Source organism: Marmota monax, unplaced genomic scaffold, assembly GCF_021218885.2.
Source record: "Marmota monax isolate L192 unplaced genomic scaffold, Marmota_monax_Labrador192_F-V1.1 WCK01_AAM20220418_F8-fsc00008, whole genome shotgun sequence".
In the NCBI taxonomy this organism is placed as follows: domain Eukaryota; kingdom Metazoa; phylum Chordata; class Mammalia; order Rodentia; family Sciuridae; genus Marmota; species Marmota monax.
Genome location: NW_026694432.1, coordinates 22,050,478 through 22,076,638, shown reverse-complemented (window position 1 = coordinate 22,076,638; position 26,161 = coordinate 22,050,478). Strand labels below are relative to the sequence as shown.

Here is a 26,161-nt window from a genome sequence, read left to right as displayed (position 1 = left end):
GTCTTCAGTCTTGTGTGTGTGCTTGGGACTATTGAGGGTGCTTTTTCTATTTTCAAACCTAAAAAATATATTTTACTAAGAGATAGGGTCTCTCTGAGTTGCTGAGGACCTTGTTGAGTTGCTGAGGCTGGCTTTGAACTTGTGATCCTCCTGCTTCAGCCTCCCAAGCTGCTGGGATTATGGGCATGCGCAACTGTGCCTGGCAACTTTCAAACCATTTTTCAACCTTGATATACTCTCTGACAGAATAAAGGCCACTTTTTAGAAGTCTGGGAAATGGGTGTTTCTCTTTGTCCAGTTTCACTTTAAACACCGAAACATCATCAGTAACGATTTCTTTCTGTTTCAAGTGCAAGTATACCATTTGTAACAGGTTGTGTGACTCTGACTAGGGTTCTAGTCACCATAGTAGCAACATAAAGTTTTGCAATATTGTGATACTTTAAATTTTAACAATTTCATAATAATAAAAAAATGTTACAATGGAACTATGAAACTGTATATCTTAAAAGCGGTTATAAACTCAGAACAAAATCTGATTTCCAAATTCCACAAATAGTTTTACTTTCATTATCATGTTCCGTAGTTCCACTCTCCTGAAAAAAAAAATCTGCAGTAAGTTGATAAAAGAGTTCAGTAGATCTTCAGTAAAAGCAGCATTAGTGCCACATGCAAAGAGACAAAGTGGCACAGAACAGGCCGGCTGTTAGAGGAGTCATCCATCTCCTGCTGCTGGCCATTGGGGAAAGCAGACTCCACTCTTCCCCAGAACAGTTCGAGAAGCTTGAGTTTTCTGGATGCATTCTTAATCCCGTATATGCTCTGTGTGCTCTGTGTGTGTGTGTGTGTGTGTGTGTGTGTGTGTGTGTGTGTGTGTGTCTGTCTGTCTTTGTGTTTCTGTTTCTCCCACACACATTGGGACAGGGAGAGCTTTGCTGCCACAAGTTTTTATGTTCTTTTCAAGATGATTTCAATGATCATAAATCCTGTTGAGATGCTAAGAGCTGAATTAGAAAAATTATTAGCAGAAGTTCTTCTAAATTCTGTTTATAAATTGCATTATTAAAACACTTTAAGAATTATAAAAGTTGTATTTGGAATCTTTTAATGTATGCTATTTTGTTCTTTAAATATTATTCCACAAAGAGATACTGAAGTAGATCACCATTAGTAGTGTACTACATTCAGAGAAATCTGTAAAATCCTTTTACTGCTTGAACTGGGGCACATAGAAAGAAGTTTCATTACTAGGAGTCTAGGTGTCTTGCTGTGTGTGTTTTGGTGACTCCATTAAGTTCCTTCAGTGACCTTAATATTGTCAATCCAAAACATATCAAATCTAGTAAGGAATAATTAGTAGGAATAATGTGTACAGAAGCAAAGGATTCGGTGGTCTTCACTTTTATGGGGAGGGATCAATTATTTATTTAAATGTAGTGCCCAATATTTTCTTTTTTTTTTTTTTTAAGAGAGAGAGAGAGAGAGATTTTTTAATATTTATTTTTTAGTTTTCGGCGGACACAACATCTTTGTATGTGGTGTTGAGGATTGACCCCGGGCCGCACGCATGCCAGGCGAGTGTGCTACTGCTTGAGCCACATCCCCAGCCCCCAATATTTTCTTGATGTGTGTGAATTTATTTTGTGCCTTGAAAATTGGCACCTGTAAAAGGGAGTGCAACTTGGGGGACTGGGGAGATAGCTCAGTTGGTAGAATGCCTGCCTCGAATGCACAAGGCCCTGGGTTCAATCCCCAGCACCACCAAAAAGAAAAGGCAATGCAACTTAAAAGATAAGTTCTACATACTGAGACTTATTTCTTCATTTGGCCGGTCAGCTGGCTACAGACAGGTTAATCCTCACGAGCCAGCTCCAGTGTCATATAGCTACGCAGACCTCACTTCCCACCAAGCAGCTGGGACTGAGCCACCAGCCCAGGCCTCCAGTTGGTCCATGTGCACTGCATTAAATCCTAATTGGAGGCACTTAAGTTGCTGAGAGTATTAGCTTCTGTAGAGTCCTCCTTTTTGTTCCCTCATTTCCCTCTCTTGGTTTCCTGTTTTCGTTTCTCTTCATTCCTTTCTTCCTCTAGAAATAAAATGAGAGAGAACAAAATAATTTGTTTTATGCAAAAAGAAATGGGGTAGTAGGGAAAACCCCACAACACACAACACCAAAGAATAACCACGCCTTTATTTCAAGGCATGAGCTTCGGGCCCTTTGCTTTTTCTAGATTATCACCCAAGGGAAGCACTTGAATGAGTTTGAATGAATTGCTGAGTATTTGTTGGAAGGCCTTTTATGAAATAAACCGAAGATGTCCTGTTTTTAGCTGTTACTTATCAGTTCACTTCCACATATCTCAAACTGCAATTCCTGCAATGTTAAGTTTCTGTGAAGCATCTGTGAAATGAGCCCTTGTGAGTCAACTGGAATGCCTGAGGCCCTGAGCACCAGCTGAGGGCTAGAAGTCAGGATCTTCATTCTGTTTGGTTGATGGTGCAGCTTGTGAGAGAGTCACCCCACTGCCTAGGACTTGGCCCTTCAGTTTTGGTCTACTAATCCATTAAGTGGAACCAGTTTCTTCTCAGATCTTGCTTGGAATAAGGACCTGACATGGTTGTCATGCATCTGTCTCAACACTTAATCCTGGAAAGAGTTTCATTACCTTTGTTTTTATAGCTTTTCAGAAATATGATGGACTAATCAGTAACACAACTGGGAAACTGGTTGTCCTGTGCCTGGTTTCATTTCCTTGGTTGAATATGTCCTCTAAATCAGGTTTTATTATTATAAATTGGCCAATGCTGGACAACTAGCCATGAAATATTAGCTGTATTCAAGTTAAATCTGCTGATCCCATCGTCTGTGTGACGCCCTGTTAATGTGATGTGGAAGGAAGCAATGACTTCTGTTTGTGTACTTTTGTTGAGTTCACGTTCACATGCATTATTTGATGATGAATCAAATGTCTATACACCCAGAGAGGCTGGGGCTTCCTTAGGGAAGCAGTGAGTGAATGACAGAGTTTAGGACTTTAATCCAGCCCATCTTATTCCAACTTTGGTTCTTTCTTCTCTGCCATGCCACCTCAGTCCGTCCTCTAATAAATATTTTTGCTTGGAGAGTTCAAAAGCTGTCACGATTAATTATAGAAGTAATAGTTGTTATTTATTTTGGTTCCTTCATGGGCTATTTTAAAGCATGGTGTTCTTCCCCTTTATCCAACTGTACACCATTCATGAAAAAATTATTAGTAAAAAAACAAAAAAACTTGTGGGGCTGGGGTTGTGGCTCAGTGGCAGAGCTCTTGCCTAGCATGTGTGAGGCACTGGGTTCGATCCTCAGCACCACATAAAAATAAACAAATTAAATAAAGGTATGCTGTCCATCTCTAACTACAAAAAAATTTTTAAAAAAGACAAACTTGTATTATTACTTTATACTTAGGCACATAATTTACTATGTATTGTAAAAATGTTGATGATTATGTTTTATGACTTTAGAATAAGAAAATTGTTTTCAGGTGATCACAATTTGTACATGAAGAGAGGAAAGAATGTTCTTACTCACCCAGCATCATTCCCTGGAAGATGTGTGTTGGTGTGTGTGTGTGTGTGTGTGTGTTTTGCAGTGCTGGGAATGGAACCCAGGCCTTGTGCATAAAAGGCAAGCTCTTCCACTACACTGAGCTAACCCCCAGCCCCTCTTTTGTGTACTGTATACAAGTTTTATTTTTTTAGCCTTCTTGCTTTGGTGAGATGATTTTTCTTACCTTTGTGCTATTTTTTTTGTTTAACTTTCTAAAACATTTTCCCAGTATTAAAAAATAATACTGGGAATAGAACCTAGGGTACTTCACCACTGAGCTACATCTCTAGTGTCTTTTACTTTCTATTTTGAGATAGGGTGTTGCTAAGTTGCCCAGGCTGGCCTTAAACTTGCAATCCTTTAGCCTCAGCCTCCTGAGTCACTGGGATTATAGGCATGTGTCACCAGACCCAGCCTGTTTAACTTTTTTAACTTGAAAAATATTAAGATTTGAAAAAGAAGTATATGAACCCTGAACTTTTAGGGTTTCAGGACTTTTGATTATGTACAAGATCTTCTTGAATTGAAGAGGAAGTAAATTATCAGTGGGAACAAATGAGTCTGTCAGTGAGTGACGTCTAGACTAAAGATGACTGTGGTCTTGAACATATGGGATTCTTTCATGATCAATGAAGAGCAGATGTCTGGATGGGGAGTAAAAAGAAACAACCAAAAGAAGCCAATGAGGGGCAGGTTATAAAAGAATTAGTTCTTCTGGTAGTCAGACCAAAATACCTGATGAACAACTTAGAGGAGGAAAGATTTATTTTGGTTCATGATTTCAGAGTATTCAGTACATGGTTGGCTGACTCCATCGCTCTGGGCCTCAGTGAGGCAGAGCGTCTTGGTGGAAGGGTGTGGCAGAGGAAGGTGCTCAGCTTGTGACATTCAAGAAGCAGAGCGAGACAGAGACAGTGCCAGAGAGAAGATAAGTCCTTCCAGGGCATGCTCCTGGTGACCTATAGGTCCCACCTCCAGGAGTCCATTCAGCCATCATGGATTGATGAGCTCAGAGCCCTCAGGACCCAGTCACTTCCCAGAAGCCCCACCTTTGAGCACATGAGACTTGGAGGAACATTCTAGTTCTAAACCATAACAGTTATAATTTGAAGTTGAATACTTATAATCGAATAGTTCAATAAGTCATCGTGTCTTTGCTTGGAATGTGGTCACAGACCCAAGAGGCACTCTCCAACCTGGATTGAAAGATGGAGCTTAAGAGAGAATGGGAACGAATGAGACCAGGGGACGTGGACAGCTGGGCTAAGTATGGATCTAGGCCCTCTGTTTTGAAAATTCTTTTTTAACAACCAAGTATTCCATTTTCATGATCCACTTAAAGATATCTTTTATTTTATTCAGATTCTGTGCATTTGTGTTCAGGAAGGAAGGAAGAAGGCAGGAAAGCCAGCTCCTCCGGTGTATGGGCTGAGAAGGGGAAGTTCTTTGAAGTGATATATTGTTATGTATTTTTTTAAGTTTAAAGTTTACTTTTTTTAATTTTGGAAGTTTTCAAACATATACAAGAATAGAATAAACTTCTCCATAACCCCAATATAGTTACCAAATCTTACTACATTTTCTGAAATGCTTAGATTTTACTACATTTTCTTGGCTACAATGTTTTAAAGCAAATCCTAGACATTATGTCATTTCATCCGTGCTAACCTGAATGAGGTCTCCAAACAACAGGGACATTTTCTTACCTAACCACAATGCCATTGTTATGCCTGGTTCCTAGTTTATAATCCGATTTTCCTGGTTATTGCCAAAGTATCTTTTTTATCTGTGGCAGTTCTGTTCAAATCACTGTCTAAACACATGTCACTCATTGTATTTGGTTATGTCCCTCATTATTTGTTTTAAATAGTCTGCTTTAATTGAAGAGTAGACTTCTTGTATCTGTTTCAGGATTAATTACCTCGTCATTTTACACACCAAGTAACCAAAATAAATTTGGAAACTTTGCATACACAAAAAAATGAGAGTGATCAGGCAGATGATGGATGCCCTGGTATCAAGAGGATGGTTTTGACCTCATGGACTACCCTGGGCAAGGGGTTGCCTGGTTCATACTTTGAGAAACACATGCCTCCAAGGCTTGATTAGATTCAGATTTTTTTTTTTTTTTGGTAAGAATATTTCATAGTGCTTTATACTTCATGTTTTATCAAGAAACACACCATATCTGGTCATCTGATTTATTCTACTATTCATGGGAGGGGCCTGAGTGAGACATTCTACTTTTTAGCTATTTAGTAACGATATTCTTTGCTATTAGTGGTAGTGTTGAGTATAAAGTTTTGTCATCTTTATTAGTGTTTTATGATATTTTCAGTTTTTCCTATTTAATAAGAGGAAAATAGCTTCATTGTTTAGTTTTTAATTGCTTGGATAATTGTGATATTTGACATATTTCCATGTGTTCACTTTTCTCCTATTAATTTCTTTCAACCCATTCTAATTTGATCTTTTAATGACTCTAAAAAAATAAATGTATGGGCTAGCGTTGTGGCTCAGTGGTAGCGCGCTCGCCTAGCAAGCGCGAGGCCCTGGGTTTGATCCTCAGCACCATATAAAAACAAATAATAGTTGTGTCCAACTACAACTAAAAAATAAATATAAAAAAAATAAAAATAAATGTGGACAAAACTCCTTATAGATTTTCTTTTTCACTATAGTGTTTATCTACTGCCTTTTACCATTGATTTTGCTATCTCTTGTGTATTGAAGTAATTTTATTTTTACTTTTTGGTACCAGGATTGAACCCAGGGGTGCTCAACTACAGTGCCACATCCCCAGCCCTTTTTATATTTTAATTAGAGACAGGGTCTTGCTGAGTTGCTTAGGGCCTTGCTAAGTTTCTGAAGCTGGCTTTGAACTCATGGTCCTCCTGCCTCAGCCTCTGGAACTGCTAGTATTACAGACGTGCGCCACCATGTCTGGTTACTGAAGTAATTTTGATAATTTATTATATAATCTGGTGATCTTTTTCCTTGTTAAGTCTGAACTTCTATAAAAAACGAGGAGAGGTAGCGCCAAGAGTTGAAAATGGCTGCAGGATCAGCTGCTCCCCTGTATTTTTTTCCTGCTCCCCTCAAAAAAGGCCTACGTAGTTTCTGTCTTAGGCACAGTTGCTACCAGAGTCAAAAATCGGAGACTGACTTTCCCAAGTCTTTCTGCCCCTCATTCTACCACCATCTCTCATAAGCACCTTAGTTAAATTTGGAATAATGGAAGACACTTAATGGTCTTACCATAGAATATGTGCTTTGTGGAGATCTGCTTTCTATTGGCGTACTTTTGCAGCTCTTAGACTTTAAATGCTGTCTCTTATTCATTCTAATATACTTTGAAAATTTAGAACTACTCTTTAAGAATTTAAAGTATTGTTGCTTTTTTTTTTTTTTTTTTTTGGTACTGGGGATTGAAACCAGGGGCACCTTCCCACTGAGCCACATCCCTACCCTTTTAAATTTTTTATTTTGAGGGAAGGTCTTGCTAAATTGCTTGGGGTCTTGCCAACTTGCTTGGGGCCTTGCTAACTTGCTGAGGCTGGCTTCCAGTTTGTAATCCTCCTGCCTCAGCTTCCTGAATTGCTGGGGTTATGGGCTAAAGTATTTTTGCTTTACTAGAGTGAAAAAAAAAAAATCTCATTTTGACTACTATTTTGCCTAACAGGAAGCCTGCAGACCTGCAGAACTTGGCTCCTGGGACACACCCACCATTTATAACTTTCAACAGTGAAGTCAAAACGGATGTAAATAAGATTGAGGAATTTCTTGAAGAAGTCTTGTGTCCTCCCAAGTGAGTATCAAATAAAATGTACATGGAGACATTTCTACCTCTTTGTAGCTTTGTGTGATTTGTCCTCAGAGATCCTTTACCTGCTTACTTAAATTCTCATAGCATTGATTTGGAAATGGCTGGTGTCTTTTCTAAGTTACTTATAATTAATGCTACATAGATGTCAGAAATGACTTCTTGCTAGGCCAGTAAGCCATACTGAGAAAGAAGGGATTGGGTCTAAGCTCTCGGTAACATGGAGAAAGCGGGTTTGAAACATATCAGAAAAGACTCTTGTGGGCTTTGGGTTCCGCTGACCCTAGGCAGAAGGTCTGAGCAGGTGCTTGGTGCAGGGTGCTGTTGAATTTGCTCTCACTCACTTTTAAAGGTCACTTTCGGAACCTATAGCTAGGGGAAGTGATTTTTCACACTGTTGGAATTCATTTTTACTTATTTCTTTGAGGTACTCCAGATTTCCAGGTTGTACATGTACTAGGTTAACTCAATTGCAGATGTGCAGTTTTGGATCCTTCTGTAATTTTGGCATAGGTTCAAAACATTATTAGTTTCTTTGAGATTTTTCCAGTTTCATTATCCCAAAAGTTGATGGGTTTTTTTTCCCTTTAACCCAAGCTTTTCTTGTTAGTAACTTGACTTTTACCCTCCATGTCCAGATAAATTCCCCAGGAAGGGAATTATTAGGTCAGAGGGTTTTAAAATGAATTGCTTATTATCTATCCATTCATTTGTTCCTTCCTTCATTCATTCTGCAGTTACCAGGCAACAAAACAGTCTAGATACACTAGCAAGTGTGACACGGTCCCTGCCTTCATCTGGTGCCCTCAGTAGGAGTGGGAGGGGTTGGGTGAGGGTGGTGAGTGGCAGCAAGAAAGGCTTTGGAAAAGGGGCAGTGCCCGCACTAAGCCTGATTTATATGGAAAAAAATGACAGCTAGCAGATGAATGAAGAGTGGCAGGCATTTTAGGGTATAAGACTCATTTTGAGGAAACAGTGTTTCTTTTGGGGAACTAGAGGCTGGTGGGAGCTGGCGGTGAGGCTTGGTGGAGAAGGAAGGCTGCCCTAGTGGAGTAACGAGCCTCCTCGGCAGCCAGCTCCCTGTCCCCTGGGAGCAGAGTGGCCCTGCTTGGCAATCCCTTGCCAACCCTCAGATTGTGTTCTCTTAATCCTTTTTATATAATTCCAAAAGCCTGTCCCCCGCCTGCCTGCCTTCTTTCTAAGAGCTTCAGGCTTCTTTTATCTCTTTTCCCCAGACTTTCTAACTGCCTTGATCCTCCAATAAAGTGTTCCAGACCAATGTTAATAAAACTGTCTTAATTTCTCCTCCAGGCCGTGCTGTGGTTAGAATACCGGTACATCAAAACTGAGATCTTTGTAAAATGTGAAGGAAAGCTTTATACACATAAATTGGGAAACATTAGGAACTTTTTTTTTTTTTTTAATATTTTCTTTTTAGTTTTAGGTGGACACAATATCTTTTTTTTTTTTTTTTTTTAATGTGGTGCTGAGAATCGAATCCAGTGCCTCATGCATGCCAGGCGAGCACGCTACCACTTGAGCCACATCCCCGGCCCCACATTAGGAACTTTTGAAAGCCTGTTGCAACATGGAACATAGTAGATTAGATCCCTTTTTATTCTTGAAAAGTACCATGTTTGCCAACTTGTCCTCAGACTTTGATTGAAAGTGATCTTCCTCTCATACCTGTGGATCATTGTGTGGACATTAAATATAAGTAGAGAAGCTGTTTGAATGACATACTCATTCTCTATGAAGAAAACTATATTTTGTTTTAAGGCACTATATGAAATACTTATTGTTTAAATTCCTCCAAGTTTAAGTTTTTAAAATCATTGTGTTGATAATATATACATCATTTAGTCAAATGGACATTTTCCCATATTCCTTTCTAGTCTTCTTCACCCACCAAAAATCAAGAATGTTTATCATTCTTACTTCTTACTTCTCCCAGAGGACATTGACATCAAGAGAAATGGTAGCACTGGTATCAACATATTATGGTTTCTTGGTATCCATTGTTCTGTAAGACATCAGAGCTTTGAATTGGACCATGGAAACAAACATTTTCATTTTGCTTTGTTTTGTATGGAAATGTCAGCCCCATGTCGGGGGTGGGGGCAGATTTGAAGAGATATTATAAACAGAAATGGTCTTTTCTTTCAGTTTAAATGCATGGAAATCTTTCTGTTTCGAGTATTCTTAAGGTGCCATACTCTCTCTAGGATATTTTTCTTGTTTATGTGTTGTAGTTTATATTCTGAAGAGAGTTTCTGAGTAAAGTTATAAAGTTTTACTTTATATAGAAGAAATTACTTTTAATGCTGCTAATGCTTCTGGTGATACTAATATGCATGTGCTAATGTGTACCAAGTATTGTGCTTTGAAGATTATTTTATGGGTGATCTCAATTCCCACATAGACTTGAAAAAGAAACTGAAAAATGAATAATTCAAATACTTTGTCCAGCCTCTCCCAGTTAGTGGTGTCAGAGCTGGGCCACCTTTAAAGCCAGGTTGATAATGGTATTAAAAACGTGTCTCCTCTGTTCTCTGCTTTGTCCTCTCATTTCATTGGGTTTAGCTTTTATAAAAGAGGCAAAATGTGAGTCTTTGATCAGAATCGTGCTTCACGAGTACAAGATTGAAGTCCAACTTGAAGTTTAGAGGAAGGGTAGGCTAGAAACCCAGGCGGGTCATTACCAGGCTGCTCTAGTGAGACCCACCATGTTTGGCAGCAAGTCATGAACGCCCTGCTGCCGGTGAGCTGCCGGTGAGCTACGGTGAGATGTGACTTTGGCTGTCTCTACGGCAGCATGCTGGGGTGGCGAATGCCTTCTCCAAGTGGACTCTGTCGCCGTCCACGGGACCCAGCTGTGGGTGCAGGAGCGGTGGAAGACGCGCTGCTGGGCGCCGCCTGCGCTCCTCTGTGGCTTGCACCAGGAGCGCCCTTTCTCTCCAGGTGCTTTGCTGTGAGCGGCCTTTTCTGGATAGGATGAGAAGAGGCAGGAGAGTGGTGCAGCCCGGGGTGCGGGGTGGGGGCGCGGAGGGGCTGGGGCCCAGCATTTCTAATGACACGGCTTTGGCGCTGGTGATGCCGAGCACAGCGTTTCCATGTGAACGCTTCCTGGTTTAGTCACAGCGAAATACAGGCACCGGGCAGTGTCTCCTCTGGAGTGTTTGAAATTTAGGGACTGATGGAAAGCTTGACTCAAAGAGCTTTCGTCGGGTGTGTGAGACTACAGGTTCCACAGTGCACTCCCTTCCTGCTCTTGCGAAAGTGGTTCTGTATTTTTTTAGTCCCTCTTGCTTGAACTACTCTGCTTTTGAAACTTAGGTTTTTAACTCAACTATACTTGACCAAAGTACTTATAAAAAGATAGAAGGATAATAGGATAAATTTGGAGGAGAATTCTATAAAAGTCAAGCTAATTTTTTTTTTTTTTTTGTGCTGGCTATCAAACCCAGGGCCTTCTACATGCAAGGCAAGCACTCTACCAGCTGAGCTATATCCCAGCCCAAGATTAAGCTCTTACTCTTTTTGTTCAGTGAGAAACTACGTCATTAAGCCAATTTTAAAAAATGAGAAACACAAGGAAAGAATTTACAAGGATAATTCAATAGGCAGTATATAACCAGTTTTTTTCTTATATTACTACAAGAATGGAGAAAATATTGATTTTTTTTTTCTTTCCCCTAAAAGGTTATAATATTCTTAGCTAGTCCACCATGAGTTGAAGGGCTGGTTTGAGACTCAGTCTGATGCCCTGGGTGCTCATATCTGTTCTGTTGTTGAAACATAGTTCATGAATTATTTGCTTCCTTTTTGTAAAATTTTAAAATGAATGCTCGAAATAATTGAAAATCATTGCTTGACTAAGCTTTTTGCTAAAACTAATAATGGAGGAATTAAAATCTAGTGTTTTGTGAAGGTACAAGAAAAATTGGCAAATGATTTTGGACCCACTAGTTTAGAATTTCATTTATCTGTTAGAATCTAATCTAATAGAAGCAAACAAAAAAATCCCCACTGATCCTGAAGATAGGAAATTTGAGTTTTTGTTAGTGGTTACTTTTAACTTGTCCAGTGTTTTTTGGGACCAAATATGTAAACTTGAGGAATGTAATTTTCTTTTAGGCTAACTATGATTTGAGGTGAATGATCTCGTGTAGCTATACTATTTTATTCATTAAACTAATAGTACACATTTAATACTTTATCACAGTAGGAGGAGATCTTATAGTTAGGGGGAAAAATTCATACACATGCATAAATTCAGGTGAAAATCCTTTACTCTGTTCATTGAGAAACTACGTCATTGTGTCTATAAGGGAAATATTTAAGGTTAAAAATTGAGAGCTACTTAGAGACTGTGTAGATCTATTGAGAAGGAGGTTAACTGGAGCATAGAGGTGTTCAACAGGAATTGTTTATTTCCCTTACCAGTGTATAGTATTGTGCACAATTTTTAGAAGATACAGCTCTTCCTAAATTCAAAATTGTGAACAGAAGAAATGTGATTTAAAACCTGCACTGAAACACAGCTTGCAACTGAGCTCAGTTTCTTAGACTGCCTCGCCTGTGTCTTTGATGGCGGGACAGCATCTTCCAGTGTACGAATGATTGAAATAGCTAGTTCAGTGTAAAATATTTTTTCCCCAGAGTTTTTCTGCTTTTTGGTCCATTTTCCGGTGGCGTTTTACAGGGCTTCTGGCTGATTCATGGTCCCTGAAATGGGGTGGAGGTTGCATTCCTCCAGCCCTGACTCTGGAGTGTGCTGGCCCTGAAGGGAACATGTCCGGTTGGGCCTTTTCATATGTGTTTTCCAATTTGAGAAATGTGCACTGAGTATGTGGGTTTGCAATCTAAATATGTAAAATACACACGTTTCAAAAGGCTGCTGTCATGTCTGTTCTCAGAGTTGAAAACTTTATAACAGTGCCCCAGAGCGCTCAGTATCATTTCCAACATTTATTTTTTTTTGCTGCTCACTGATGCCCTTATAAATGTAGTAGGAATATGTAACATGGAGGTTTGAGTAAGTATGGGTGAGGGTGTGCAGTGGACGGCCTACCTGCCGTAGGTGATCAGAGCGCCAGATCAGCCTGGGTTCTCTTCCTGCTGTCAGCATCTCTGGTACCTGTGCAGGCCTGGTTCAGTGCATGGACTACTAAAGATGTATGAGAAGGCGCCTGAGCTGTGCTATCTCGTAACTACTGAGTGCTTGAAATGTGACTAGTGCAACTGAGGAAGTGAATTTTTAATTTCATTTTATTGTGATTCATTTAAATTTGTATTCAGACAGTCACTGGCACTGATGACATCCACACTGGACCGTGAAAATGTGGAATATCTCCATCATCACAGAAAGTTCTCTTGGACAGTGCTGTCCAGAGGTCTCATTCTCTGATGCCTCTTGGCTTGGCAGGAATCACGTAACAAGTCTACTGTCTCCATAGTGTTCTAATTTATCAAATAGAGGTGGCATGTGGTTGGCCTTTGTTTGCCAGGAATATTAATATGTGAACAAAAACACAGTGCAGAGCTTTGTTTCCTAAGGAAAAAACATTTTAAAAATATCATAGCAAATGATGGATTTTCTTATAGTAATAACTGTTATAGGAGGGCTAGCACAGTTCTTTGTTGATAGACAGAACTTATGCTAATGCATCTTTGAAGGCTCTGTAACATACTGTCACCTTTTCTATTTAGGTACTTAAAGCTTTCACCAAAACACCCAGAATCAAATACTGCTGGAATGGACATCTTTGCCAAATTCTCTGCGTATATCAAGAATTCAAGGCCAGAGGCTAATGAAGGTAAAAAACAAAACAAAACAAAATTGAATCATCACAGCAAATAAATAAATAAACAAAAGCTAGTGTTGTGACAGTGATTATAAATGAACACTTGGAATTCCCATAAGCATTAAGAGTATCTTTTAGAGTTGACCAGAGATTTGATGATAAACTGGAATAGTCCTTAAGTTGCTGTTTTTCTGTGTTTTTTACCTAATGCCCCAACACCCTGCGCAGAATAGATATATGACAAGATACATATTGAATGAAATTGTTCTTATATTCTTTTGAGAGGTTTTTGTGAAGGGGAATATGTAAAGAATAAAGATGAATAGAAAATAATGGATTATGTGGTTGTGATGGTTTGAAATGGATATATATATATATATTTATAATATATATTTATTGTATATTTATGATATATATTTATTTATCCTTATATTTATATTTGTGGTGCTGCGGATTAAACCCAGGGTCTTGTGCATGCAAGGCAAGCACTCTGCCAATTAAGCTGTATACCCATCCCTGAAATGAATTGATTTAGCTTTACTTAAACTATTGCTAAATCTTTTATTTTTGGGTACCAGTAGCCTAAAATCAGCCTGGATGATTTTTTTTTAATGCTTATTACCCCTAAAAAATAGTTTTCAAGAATTGCTTTAAAAATAAACAAACAAATAAATAAAAGAGTTGCTTTTAGAGCATAATTAGATTCAACAGCCTTCCAGATTTCTCTGCAACATAAAACTAGAAGTTTTGTTTCAAGTGATATTTTCGTAGTGAGAATTATTTAGGTAGTACAGAGGCAGTTTTTAAATTTTTATTAAAAGATACTTCTATTGTTTCATTTACCAAACTTACATATAGTGAAAGGAAGTATCTTTGAAAGAGGCCCCTTCTAACGAGCATTGTCTGACATATACCATTTGGTAATTTCTCATTTTCCTGTCTTTGCAATGTGAAGCATCGTTCTCTCTGTAGAAAACCGTATAGAGGGAATGCTAGTGTTTACTTAAAAGTTGTAGTGATAACCGGAAAAACTAGCTTCTAAAGATGCTTTACTTCATCATAGTTTAGTTTGGTAGCGAAGGTGGGGTTCTGGGTGTATATGGCGGAGTACCAAGTGGGGGACACATCCGTGCTGGTGACAGAACAAAACATCTTTTTAAAGATTGAAACACTGCTAATTTCCTTATGTTATTTTAATAGGCAGTTCCAAACTTTTCGGTCTATATTTTAAAATTAAGTTTTAATATTATAGCATTTTTATAATTTAGTATTGAATTTCAATTGTTTTCTTCTCTTGGTTTCTGGAATAATACTCCCTGTATGAAATGTTTTTCTCCAGTAAAGGGAAAAAGGGGGGATTTTAGTGCCTAGGCCTGGATTGTGTCTATTTATAACGTGTTCCAGTGGCTGCCTTGGCTTGGGAGCAATTTTCTTTAGTAATTGGCTCTTTGTTTTTAACTGACTAAGCACATGTGTGTGGGAACCCCTCCTCCTGCCTGCGGTGTCTTCCTGCTGTCCAGGGTTTTTTCATCAGACTGTCCTTTTATACCCAGATCCTCTTGCTGAACAGTTCTTTGAGCTCTTAAAGTTTATGATGTTTTTATTTCTGGGTGTGGCTTTTGAGGGCTGGAGGGTGGCTGAATTTCTTCTGACACTTGGGAGAAAGGGGATTAAAATGAGTTTGCTTTTTCTTTGAGGGATAAGGTTAGGGAAGAAAAAGTGACTCACTTAAGTATAACTCTGTATTCTATTTTTTCCTATCAATTTGTACTGCCTCAAGTAGCCACCTACACTCAGCTGCCTTCAGAGTGCTGTAATCAGTAAGGATAAACAGCAGTGGATCACACCATTCAGAACTGCCGAGGCTTTGTATTAAATCACCTATTGGTAAATGAGAACTCCTGTTGCCAAGCAACTCCTCCCTACAGGGACTTGTCACTACCATAAGACTTTAAAAAACAGTATTCTAAGTCACTCTGGAGCTCAGTGGGTGTCCTTATGTATGTTGTTGAATGCCTCTTTTCTGTTTAGTGCAATCAAATGCCTTTAATAAGCCTAGGAAATTCGTGATCCATCTCTCTGTTCCCCCATACATATACCCCATACATCTCTCTATTCCCCCAAATACCGGTAATCCATGCAAAGATGGGTTTGTCATTTTTACATGAAAAATCACGAGTAGACAAGTTTTTGATTAGTTTTATCATCTTATTAAATATTTTATAAAATCCAATATGTTTGGACAATTTTAAGACCTTTGAGAACCTACTTCTAAGTAAGGGATTAGATTCCTGGATGCCCCAGCTTTGCAGAGCAGGGGCCAGTGCTGAGATTGGGGTACAGAGTAAACAAATAAGATTTAAAGAATAGGATAAAGGGAAGCTGTTAGCTAGCTAGCTAGCTAGATGATAGACAAAGTATGTAATTCTTTTGGTGACAGACCCAAGTTGATTGGTAGTAAAAGTTTGTGTGACCTTTTAAGCATTAAAAGAGAAATGAATGGTAATTTCTTTTATAGGAATGGATTAGGTATGTCCTGTCTCAAATCTCCCAAGTTCTTTTCAGTCCTGTGATTGCATTAATTTAGGTAATTTACTAAGCTCCCAAATAGAACTAGTTTGTGGGTAGTTATACTATTCTTAAGAGAGAAATGAATTTATCATTGTTGAAATCTGCCATTATGTGTTCTGAGGTGTATTTCATGGTGTCCAAATTCCTGTTTTTAAATGGAGACAAGGAATCTGGAGATTCTTATGAGTTTCCTTTTTATTTCAAGATCCACGCCTTCCCTTACTTTCTACTGCCCCCAAGACCACTCCCACCCTTGTCTGCCTGCTGCTTTCTCCCTCCCTCCCTTCCTCCTTCCCTCCCTCCCTCTCTCTCTTCCTCTATGGTGAAGTGGGAGTAAGGATGGCCATTCATTATTCTATATTTAATCATCAGTAAATACCCATTATTCCTCTGTTTCCTGTCAGTGCATAACCTAGCCTTTAAAAATTGTGCAAGAGTTCCCTCTATTAAAACTAGCAGTAGTTTATCAAAAACTACACTGAGATTTCATCTCACTCCAGTTAGAATGGCAGCCATCAAGACCTCAAACAGTAACAAATGCTGACGAGAAGGAAGGAAAGGGAGCACTTTGACACTGATGTGGGATTGTAAATTAGTACAGCCGCTGTGGAAGTCAGCATAGAGAATCCTCAAAAGAGGAGGAATGGAACCACCGTATGACCCAGCTATAGCACTCCTGAATTAACGTCATCATACTGCAGTGACACATGCACACCCATGCTTATGACGGCCCAGTTCACAATAGCCAAACTATGGAATCAGCCTACGTGTCCATCGGTAGAGGAATGGGTAAAGAAAATGTGGTATATACACACAGTGCAGTTCTATTCAGCCATAAAGAAGAATGAAATTCTGTCATTTGCAGGAAAATGGACATTATGTTTATTGAAATAAGCCAAACTCAGAAAGTCAAAGGTTATGTTTTCTCTCATGTGCAAGCTAAAGAAGAAAAAGGAAAAGAAAGGTGGTAGCAACCTATTAATTTCAAAAGATAAGGAGCTACTTTCTGGTGGCCTGCTACTGCCTTCTAGTGGTTAATCTTGACATTTTCTTTATCTGAACTACATACTCTTTTGTGATAGTCTCTAAAACTTTTCTGCTCATCCAATGATGGTGTTGGTACCTATTGGTGGTTGCTTTTGTTTGTTTTGTTGGCCATATATTATGTGGATACATAAAATTGTATCAGACTAATTCATCTGTTTCCATTTGGCTCTTGAAAGTCTTGGGAGCCTACCCTGTCTCCTCTTTCTTTCTTCCTTTTAAGAACAACAACTGTGAAAAATTCTCCATCATGCCCTGGATTCCTTACTGAACCTAGCTATTTCTCACCTGCATTCTTCTGTTAATTTATGAACTTCACATTTCAGCTAGATGTGTGTGTTATCATTAGCTTGCATGCAATTCATAATAGGTTAGATCCATTGCTTTGCATTTTGATCTCTTATTTTTAAATGGCTAGAATCCCAGTTACTTCTCCAGTTCCAGTTGAGCTCTCCTAGTTCTTCACCTTTATTTTTTCTGGGTTCCAGTGCCCTCTGCTGCTTATCTATTTTCTCTATTAAATAAGCTAATTGATCATGGCTATTACCTTTTATTAATAAAATGTGTAGACCTGTGAACTTGTCACATCACTTGAGATAATACGTTACAATTTGGTATTTACCTAAGCACCTATCAATTACCTATCAATTTTTCTTTTACATTTTAAGAGGGTGGTTTTGTGTTTATAGCAATATGCAGCACGCACCTTATTCCCATTTTCCTGGAAATATATAACAGTCAAGTACAAATATCTTCACTTATCTGACTTTATTTAATGGTGGTGCTGGAGATCAAATCTAGATCATGTATGTTAGGCAAGTGCTGTTCCCCTGAGCTTTTTCTCCAACCCTTATTTATATAACTTTAAAAGTTATATAAAAGACAGCTAAAAGAAGGCAAATCAAAATTCTGTGAATGGTGAGTTATGGTGAGTTTCCTTTTTATTCAAGATCCATAACTTTCCTTACTTTCTGCAAATAAGTGGAAGCAAATACATCCAAATATTGTATCTATCTTCAAAATGTGTAGCCTCAGAGTCCCGTGTTTGCTGAACCAGGCGGCTTTCTCTTACTGCCTTGTCTGTGAATCTCTGGAACTCAGCACTCAGTTGATAATTCCAAGTCTTACCAAGTCAGATTCCAAAATTTGGAATCTCTTTTCTTTGATGCTAAAAATAATATGAAATCGCTACTCCTTTATTTCTTCATCTATAAAATAGTTTAGTATCTACCCTTCCTAGGCAATGAGAATCAGCTCCTTTAGTATTTAAAAGTTCAAGGTTTTTAGCTGAAAATACTGTAAGAATGCAATGATTAAGACATTAGTTTTTTATTTATGGATTTTAAAAAGTGAAGGCAAAATAGACATTTTAAGTAAGCAAAAGCTGGATATTCATTCACCTTGGCAGAGCCACACTAAAAAGATACTAAAAGTAGATTTCCCATAGAGAGAAAATAATTTCAGGTTCAAACACGTAGGAAAAAAGGAAAAACAAGAAATAGTGTAAATATAAATGAGTACTGTCCATACAAAATAGTAATGCCTTCTAGAAATTAAAATGCATGTGTAGTTTTAAAAACTGACAATGTTGCCTACAGATCAGGAAGTCAGGTAGTGGGGTTAATTGTCCTAAGGTTCTTGCCTGAAAGTCCTAATAGTTATGATTAAATTTTAATAAGTCAAAGAAACAGTGGCTGGTAAAGAAATGTATAATTACCTAATAGAGGGGGAAATGGGGCAATAATGTGAAAAATCTTAATCCTAAAAAAGGCAAAAGAAAAACAAAACAAAACAAACAAACAAAAAAACAAACCAGAACAGGTGGCATATAGGAAACAGAATGTAGGCTGGGATTTAGCTTAGTTGGTAGGATATCTACCTAGCATGTTTAAGGCCAGGGTTTAATCTCTAGCAAGCACGTTAAAAAAAGAAGAAGAAAAGAAAAAAAAAACAACAGTAAAAATGTGTTGACATATTTAAACCAGATTTTTTAATGATTACTTTAAGTATAAATGGTTTAAATATTCCAAATAGAAAATTTATGGGATAAACAAAAATGAATATATTTATTTGTGAAGCATACAGAATATTGATCCAGGAAAATTGAATATGAAATAGTATGAATGCTAACCAAAATAAAATGCAAATTTACACCAATATTGGACAAAGTAGTTGATTGTTTTTTTGGTGTTGTTGTTGTTTGTTTTTGACAGAGTAGAATTTAAGGAAAGAAGCATTATAAGTAATGAAGCATGTTTCAAACTGTCTTAAATTTACCAGGAAGATAAAATACCTCTGTACATTAATAAATAACTAACATATACATTTTGAAATTTACATATAAAGCAAATTGACGAAGCTAAAAGGGAACTCACAATCATAGACATTTTAACTCACCCCCTTTGTAACTATTAGAATTGCCCAAAAGAAAAAGTCAGTGAGAAATTGAAAGAACTGAACAGCACATAAACAAATTTAACTCTTTGAGTGTGTGTTAGTGTGTTATCCAACAACTTAGGAATATTCTTTTGTTTTCCAAATGTACATGGCATACTTATCAAGAGTGACAGTAAAGCTCTGTCAAAAAGCAAATCTAAAAAGCTTTCAAAAAATGTTGAAATTGGTGGTAAGGTGGCACGTGCCTATAATCCCAGCGGCGTGGGAGGCTGAGGCAGGAGGACTGAGAGTTTAAAGCTAGCATCTCAGCAACTTAGTGAGGCCCTAAGCAACCTAGCGAGACCCTGTCTCTAAAACATAAAAAGAGCTGAGGTGTGGCTCAGTGGTTAAGCACCCCTGGGTTCAATCCCTGGTAAAAAGTTGAAATTATAAAGCATGTTTTCCCTGGCCAAAGAAAATAACAAAAGTATAGCTAGAAAGTTTTTACTTGAAAATTAAGTAGTACATTTTAAAATATCCCACAGATGAAAATATATCTAAATTTGTCAGATGTGTGTGGTGAAAGCTGTGTAGGGAGGGATTTTGTGGCTCTAAAGTGCGTATATTAGAAAAGAAGAAGAGCTAAATATTGGTGATCTAAAAATATCCACCTCGAAATTTAGTTGGGGGGTGGGAAGAGATTAGCAAATTAAACCCAGTAAGGCAGAGGAAGGAAATGATAAAGGGCAGAATGTAATGAAATAGAAACAAAATTGATAATCCTTCACAAGCAGTCCCCAAATTAGAAATGAGACCATAACTAAGTTGCTAAGTCTGTCTTTGAACTTGTGATCCTTCTGCCTCAGCCTCCTGAGCTGCTGGGATTACAGGCGTGCGCCACCACGCCCAGCAAGTTGTAGCATCTTCATCTATTTGACTCTTAAAGACACTCTTGATTCAGTATTATAAATCCAACTCTTTAATCTGACCCTTGTGCTTTTTATGTAAGATAGTGCTATTCTTGGCTTCTTGTGTATTATAACATTGCAAAATCCCTAGGTTTCCTGCTTGAATTGTTTGTGCAGGTGTTGACGTTTCTCAACACATTTCTTTGTGATAAATCCAAATATTTCTGGTGGAACAGGATTTAAACTTGAGAACTATAATCTCTGTCTCTGCAAGAGTTTCTTATCTAGATTTACGTTAATACACTTGCCCTTCCCCCCTCATTTTTGCAGTGTAGGCATCCACCGTGTTGGGCCGCAGTGTGTCCATGTGTGGGCATTTGGTGATGAACAAGACTTTACAGGGACCACTGCCCGACACTCTGGAGCTTGTTTGTCTCTTTACTTGAACAGGAGAGCGGAGCCTCGCCCACCTAGCTCTGCAGAAGAGGTGTCAGAGCTAGCGCTTCTCCTTAGGCGTAGGTCTTTTTTTTCTTACAGTGTCTGGTCTTTCTTTCAGCACTGGAGAGGGGACTCTTGAAAACACTGCAGAAACTGGACGAGTATCTGAATTCTCCCCTCCCTGATGAAATTGACGAGAACAGCATGGAGGACATTAAGTTTTCTACGCGTAAATTCCTGGATGGCAATGAAATGACACTAGCTGATTGCAACCTGCTGCCCAAACTGCACATCGTCAAGGTGGGCCTGTTGGGGGTGGTGTCGCCGCCCTTAGGCCCAATGTCGGTTTACCGGGCTAGCACTTCCTTTATGCCTAAAGCTTTTCTGGTGGTCTTCCATACAAGTAGGAAGTCCCCAAATAGTGTCACTCATTGCGGCTTAGGCATAGCTGAAATACCCAGAGCTAATGAAATGGAAAACATGTCTTAAAATTGAGGCATATGATAAAGAGGAATATTTTGCTTATTCTTTTCTCTAAGTAAATATTCAAAAACATAATAGGTAAGTCTGACTGGAGTTTGCTACACTGGCTTCCCTTGTCAAATTCCGCTCTGTGATCACCTGGCTTTTTCTATTCCAGTCAAAAAATACTGAGTGTGTCTGATGGGAGACACTGTGCTAGACAGAACAGTGAGGAGCGCTGGTTGTGTATAAAGCTCTAAGATAGAAGAACAAATCTAAGTAGCACGTGTTTTAAAAGCATTTACCCAGTGGGTTAGACTTAGCTCTGTCTCTGGGGGCCCTAGTGCGCATTTATAGTCGCTATTACATTTCTGAGTCCCTGGTGTAGCTTGCAGTCTTAGTCATTATTTAAAAGTCTAATTAGAATGATGGTGACAGAGACTTAATAATGTGCTCTAAAATCAGACGTGTCTACTTTATGAGACATGGAAAATGTATGTTAACTTTGGATCTCTTTGTATTTCAGGTGGTGGCCAAAAAATATCGCAACTTTGATATTCCAAAAGGAATGACTGGCATCTGGAGATACCTAACTAATGCCTATAGTCGGGATGAGTTTACCAATACCTGTCCCAGTGATAAGGAGGTTGAAATAGCATACAGTGATGTTGCCAAAAGACTTACCAAATAAAATAGCACTTACGAGAGAGATGTCTTCAGATCTTCCCCTAAGAATACGCTTTTCCTAACAGACTGCTCATCTTCCTATAAAGTAGAAATGTGTTTTGCATGAACATGCAGTTATTCAAGATTAGGGTCAAGGATAGACAAGGTATAGTAGTTATCTTAAAGTATACACTCCTAAGCAGTATTATTTTACAATCCTCCCACCCTGCCTGCCTTCCCTACCAGTGGTGTCCTCCTGTCCTCTAACTTGGAAACACTCCGTCACAACCCTCCATGTGAGAGGCAGTGTGCCATCTCTCTGGAGTCCTCACCATTCTGTGCATAGATGGCAGAACTTTTGAGGTGCAGTGTGTAACTGTTAAGATAGTAGCCGTGACATCCGTCAGCCGCAAGCTGGTGCATAATACGTGGTACATGAAGTATTTATGTATTTTTTGGAATTTTGTAATATTTAGTAAGAGTATATGAAAGGATTGCTACTGTATCAGAAATACTTTCAGTTGAGTCTATCCTAGATACATCCTGAAAGACACCACCCCCAGAGAAGAGCGCCTGCTACAGAAAGTCACTACAAATCCTGCTGTTCTTTTGTAGATAGATTTTTAGTTTTGTCTAAAATCATTTATCCTTCATACAAATTTTAACATCTGACACTATGTGGAAGGTGAAAGTTTAGAGGGAGGGATGGTATTCTCAAGATCGCAAGCATTTTGTCCTTAGAAGAGAAACTGATGGGCACCTGACACTCTAAATGTGTTGTTGGTTGTGTGTGTTTTGCCCAGTGCCATTCATTTGGAAGAGTATCACCTTCTTTATTTTAAAAAGCTCCTTTTTAGGTAACGCCCTGCTGTCTGTAGATATTTTTGAGCACTACATACACTGACACATAGCTGACGTAGCTCTAGCCGTGCAGTGATTAGAAATGTAAAAGTTAACGAGTACAGAAGTTAGTCTAAAGAATGTAGAGTGGGTTTGTCAAAATGTCAAGTATATTTTGTTTCTAAAGCATATTTAATGTAGATTAAATCTGGAGAGTGCATTATCCATTCTGTTTTGAGACCCATAAAGCACACATTACCAACTCTCGCACCACCCATTTACTGTGGGGCTTTACACAGAAGGTGGTTTGCTCTGTGTAGACAGGTTGAATGTTAGGGTGAGGGTGTGTTCACCCACTTGGCCTGATCTCAGTCTCTGTGCTTCCTTGAGTTAGATTTTTATGCAGTTGCATTAATTGAGGAATAGCACTCTAGGTGTGGGCTTTTGACTTTGTTATTTAAATTGGAAGTCCTAAATTAGAAATTATTTGTGCTCTAACAAGAATGAACTTGGTGAAAGTGGAACAAAAGTTTGCTATGTGTTTTATTCATTTATTCAAAGCAAAACAAAACCAAGGTGGACTTTCTTAGTACTGCTCCAAAGACTGTGGCTGTGACTGTAATAACATTTGTGTACCTAACTTGTTTAAGATGTGCTATTCCCATGGGCTCTTCTTTCTTTCTTTTTTATTTTTATTTTTTAATTTGCTTTAAGGATTTTAAGAATATTGCTTTAAGATGGCAATGTTTTCTCCCCTTTGATACGGTGACATTTAGTAAGCACTGGTTTTATGGAAGCAGCCTGACTTTTATAAGCACAACTGCATTCTTTAACCTGTCAGTAATTAGCTTAGTATAGGAAGATAAGAAAAAGCTCCATATTATATCCATTTGGCTCAGGGAGATTCCTTTACCTTACCTTTCACAGTGCTCCTATTGCTGATCAAAAGTCTAAGCCCCCGTCTTGGATGATTTACCTGGTTCCAGAAAGAAGTACTGTCCAGCTCCCATCGAGAGTCTGGGTTGCAGTGGTTTTGGTGGGTGCAGGTGTCCCATCTGCACCAGGGCACAGCAGGCCTCAGCACCCTGCAGTCTTCACATTTTAAACATGACAATGTGGCCTCTGGGTGATACTGAACCACACCTATTAGCTTAAAGCGCGAGAGAGATTTAAGAGAAGGGTGTCTGTTCTTTCAGAGAATGGTGGGCCAGGCAGACAGAGTCGGGTGCCCAGAGGACAGCACTGCCGTCCTGAGACAGAGGTGACCAAGAGCCCCTCAGAAACAGCTCCCTGTGGGCATCTGTTCTCTCCGTTGTTTTTATTCCCCAGTGATTCCACTCGGCTCTCTCCGCCTGTCCAAGAAAGGCCAGTCTTCTCTGACTTTGATGAAGGCAGAATTATTTTTCTCTGTAGAAAGACTGATTTTATTTTTCTACCAAGGAAGTTAGTCAGACATGATTGAGTGGCAACTACATCACGGCTGGTAAGAGCCCGCACAAGTTTTTACTCCATCCTGTGTCTGGGGAGGGAGCCTAGCTCAGTCTTGAGAGACTTGGGACATAACAATGTTCTTGGCAATTCATGTAGTATTTGGCTTGATGTATGGAAATCATCTGATTTTATTTCTACAGCTAAAAAGTAATTCCTCTTAATTTTGTTATACTTCTTTGAGGAGATTGCAGTCTGAATGACAGTCTCACTATTTTCCAAGGGACACTGAGAAATTTATTAAACAGTTGGGAAGCTCTGTACTATTCCAGTTATAGACTTCCTTTTTTTTAAATTTAGATTCAAATTTTCAGTAAAATTCAGATAAGGTTTTATTTTTTTGGTAACTTTGGCTTTCACAACTCTAACCCTTTGAACAATCCGTGTACAATTAAGAGATTTCTGATGTTTATTCTTACACTGAGTGGATCAGTTCTAGAATTTAGACATTTTTATTTCTGTTGAGTTATTTCTGTTGAGTTTTGAGCCTCTCCAGAGTTGCATGCAGATAGTTTTAAAATTTCTGTGCATTAAAGAAAAACCCATTTAGAAAGTATCTACAAAGTAAAAATGAGAGGAAATAGAAATTATTTTTTTCATGAACATTTTGATACACATTTCATCAACCTAATTGATTCACCAATTTCTTACACTGGTTATAATCAATATTTAATTCAAAGAGAGGGAAGCATTCATTGTTGATATTTATAGGCTTTAAAAATTCCATCCTTTACAGATTATCAAGGTTGGGGCATCCAAAATTATATTTTTATCAAGGGAGAAAAACAAAACTCCCCAAGTCATAATGTTAAACAGAATTTGGAGTATTTTCTTTAGAATTTCCTGAGTAGGCAAATGAAAGCTTATTATTGAGTGCTTGTATTTTCTTTTCTCTCTCTGGAACATCAACACCAGTATATTGCTGGCAGCTATTATATTCAAAAAATAAAATATATTTTCACTATCATACAGTATTCTTTTTTTCTCCCTCATGAGAATATTTAAAAACTTGGGGTAGAAGTATTTTTGAGACTATTTTTTTCTGTGAATGTGCAATTCAGCACATTTAATAAGTTAAAGGAAAATAAAATCCATATGATCAACTCAGTAGGTGTGGAAAATAATTCGTTAAAAACTTTCATGAGGGGCTGGAGTTGTGGCTCAGCGGTAGAGCGCTCGCCTTGCATGTGAGAGGCCCTGGGTTCGATCCTCAGCACCACATAAAAATAAATAAAATAAGTATATTTAAAAATGTTTTAAAAAGCTGTCATGGTACTTGATTATCAAAATAGGACCAGTATTTTAACAAGATGACGACTCCAACCAAGAACCTACCGCAAATGTCATGTAAAGAAGATTTCTCATTAAAGTTAGGGATAAGAGTTGCCCCATGTCAATTACAGCTACAGCTAAACTACATTTCATAGCTATTTCATCTAGAGACATCTTAGCCAGCACAATAAGACAGTAACAGAATAAGGAATGAGAAAGACGTGACAAAATGACTCCCCTATGCAGGCATATGTGTGTATGTGTAAAACCCAAAATGACCTACAGATTGTTAGGTTAGGAATACTAAGAATTCAACTGGATTTTTATATGCAATACTGAGGAACAAAAGTCCTATTACATACAGTAATAGAGTCACTATATACTAATGTTAGCCACATTAACAGTTAAAGTTGGTAACACTGATTTCTTCTGAAGGAAACCTAGATGATGGAGAAAAAACAGCATGTGAGTGCCTCTTAGAGCTTTTAGAGATTTGTGAATTTATTACTTGTTCTGAAAAACAAAGTGCTTCAAAGGATTGAAAAGACACTAAACCCTAAGCTATTTAGGATCAAATCTGACAAAGGATGTACACTTCCTTTATAGAGAAAATCACCAAATATTGAAAGGCCTAACAGAACTCTGCTCCCTGGACAGGTATACCATGTTCATGGTTGGAGAACTCAAAAAGCAAAAGAATCTCAGTTCGCTTTCTATCACGGGGACAAAATGTAACATAAACAACTCATAAATGAAAGGCTTATTTTGGCGCATGATTTCAGTGCTTTCAGCCTGTGATTGCTTGACCCTGTTGCTTTGGGCCTGTGGCAGCATGTGGCAAAGGAGGCCTCTTCACCTTATGGCACCTGGTGAGCA

General features: G+C 38.4%; 1 protein-coding gene across 1 annotated transcript in view; it reads left to right on the top strand.

Moving 5' to 3' along the window:
- Clic4 (chloride intracellular channel 4) overlaps positions 1-24,980 on the top strand; it is a 65,492-nt gene extending 40,512 nt beyond the window's left edge. The window contains exons 3-6 of the mRNA XM_046468815.2: positions 7,273-7,398; positions 13,126-13,232; positions 20,676-20,857; positions 21,546-24,980. Coding sequence (XP_046324771.1) covers positions 7,273-7,398; positions 13,126-13,232; positions 20,676-20,857; positions 21,546-21,710 — 580 coding nt within the window. The 3' untranslated portion in view covers positions 21,711-24,980. The remainder of the gene's footprint in view (positions 1-7,272; positions 7,399-13,125; positions 13,233-20,675; positions 20,858-21,545) is intronic.
- The last annotated feature ends 1,181 nt before the right edge of the window (positions 24,981-26,161 follow it).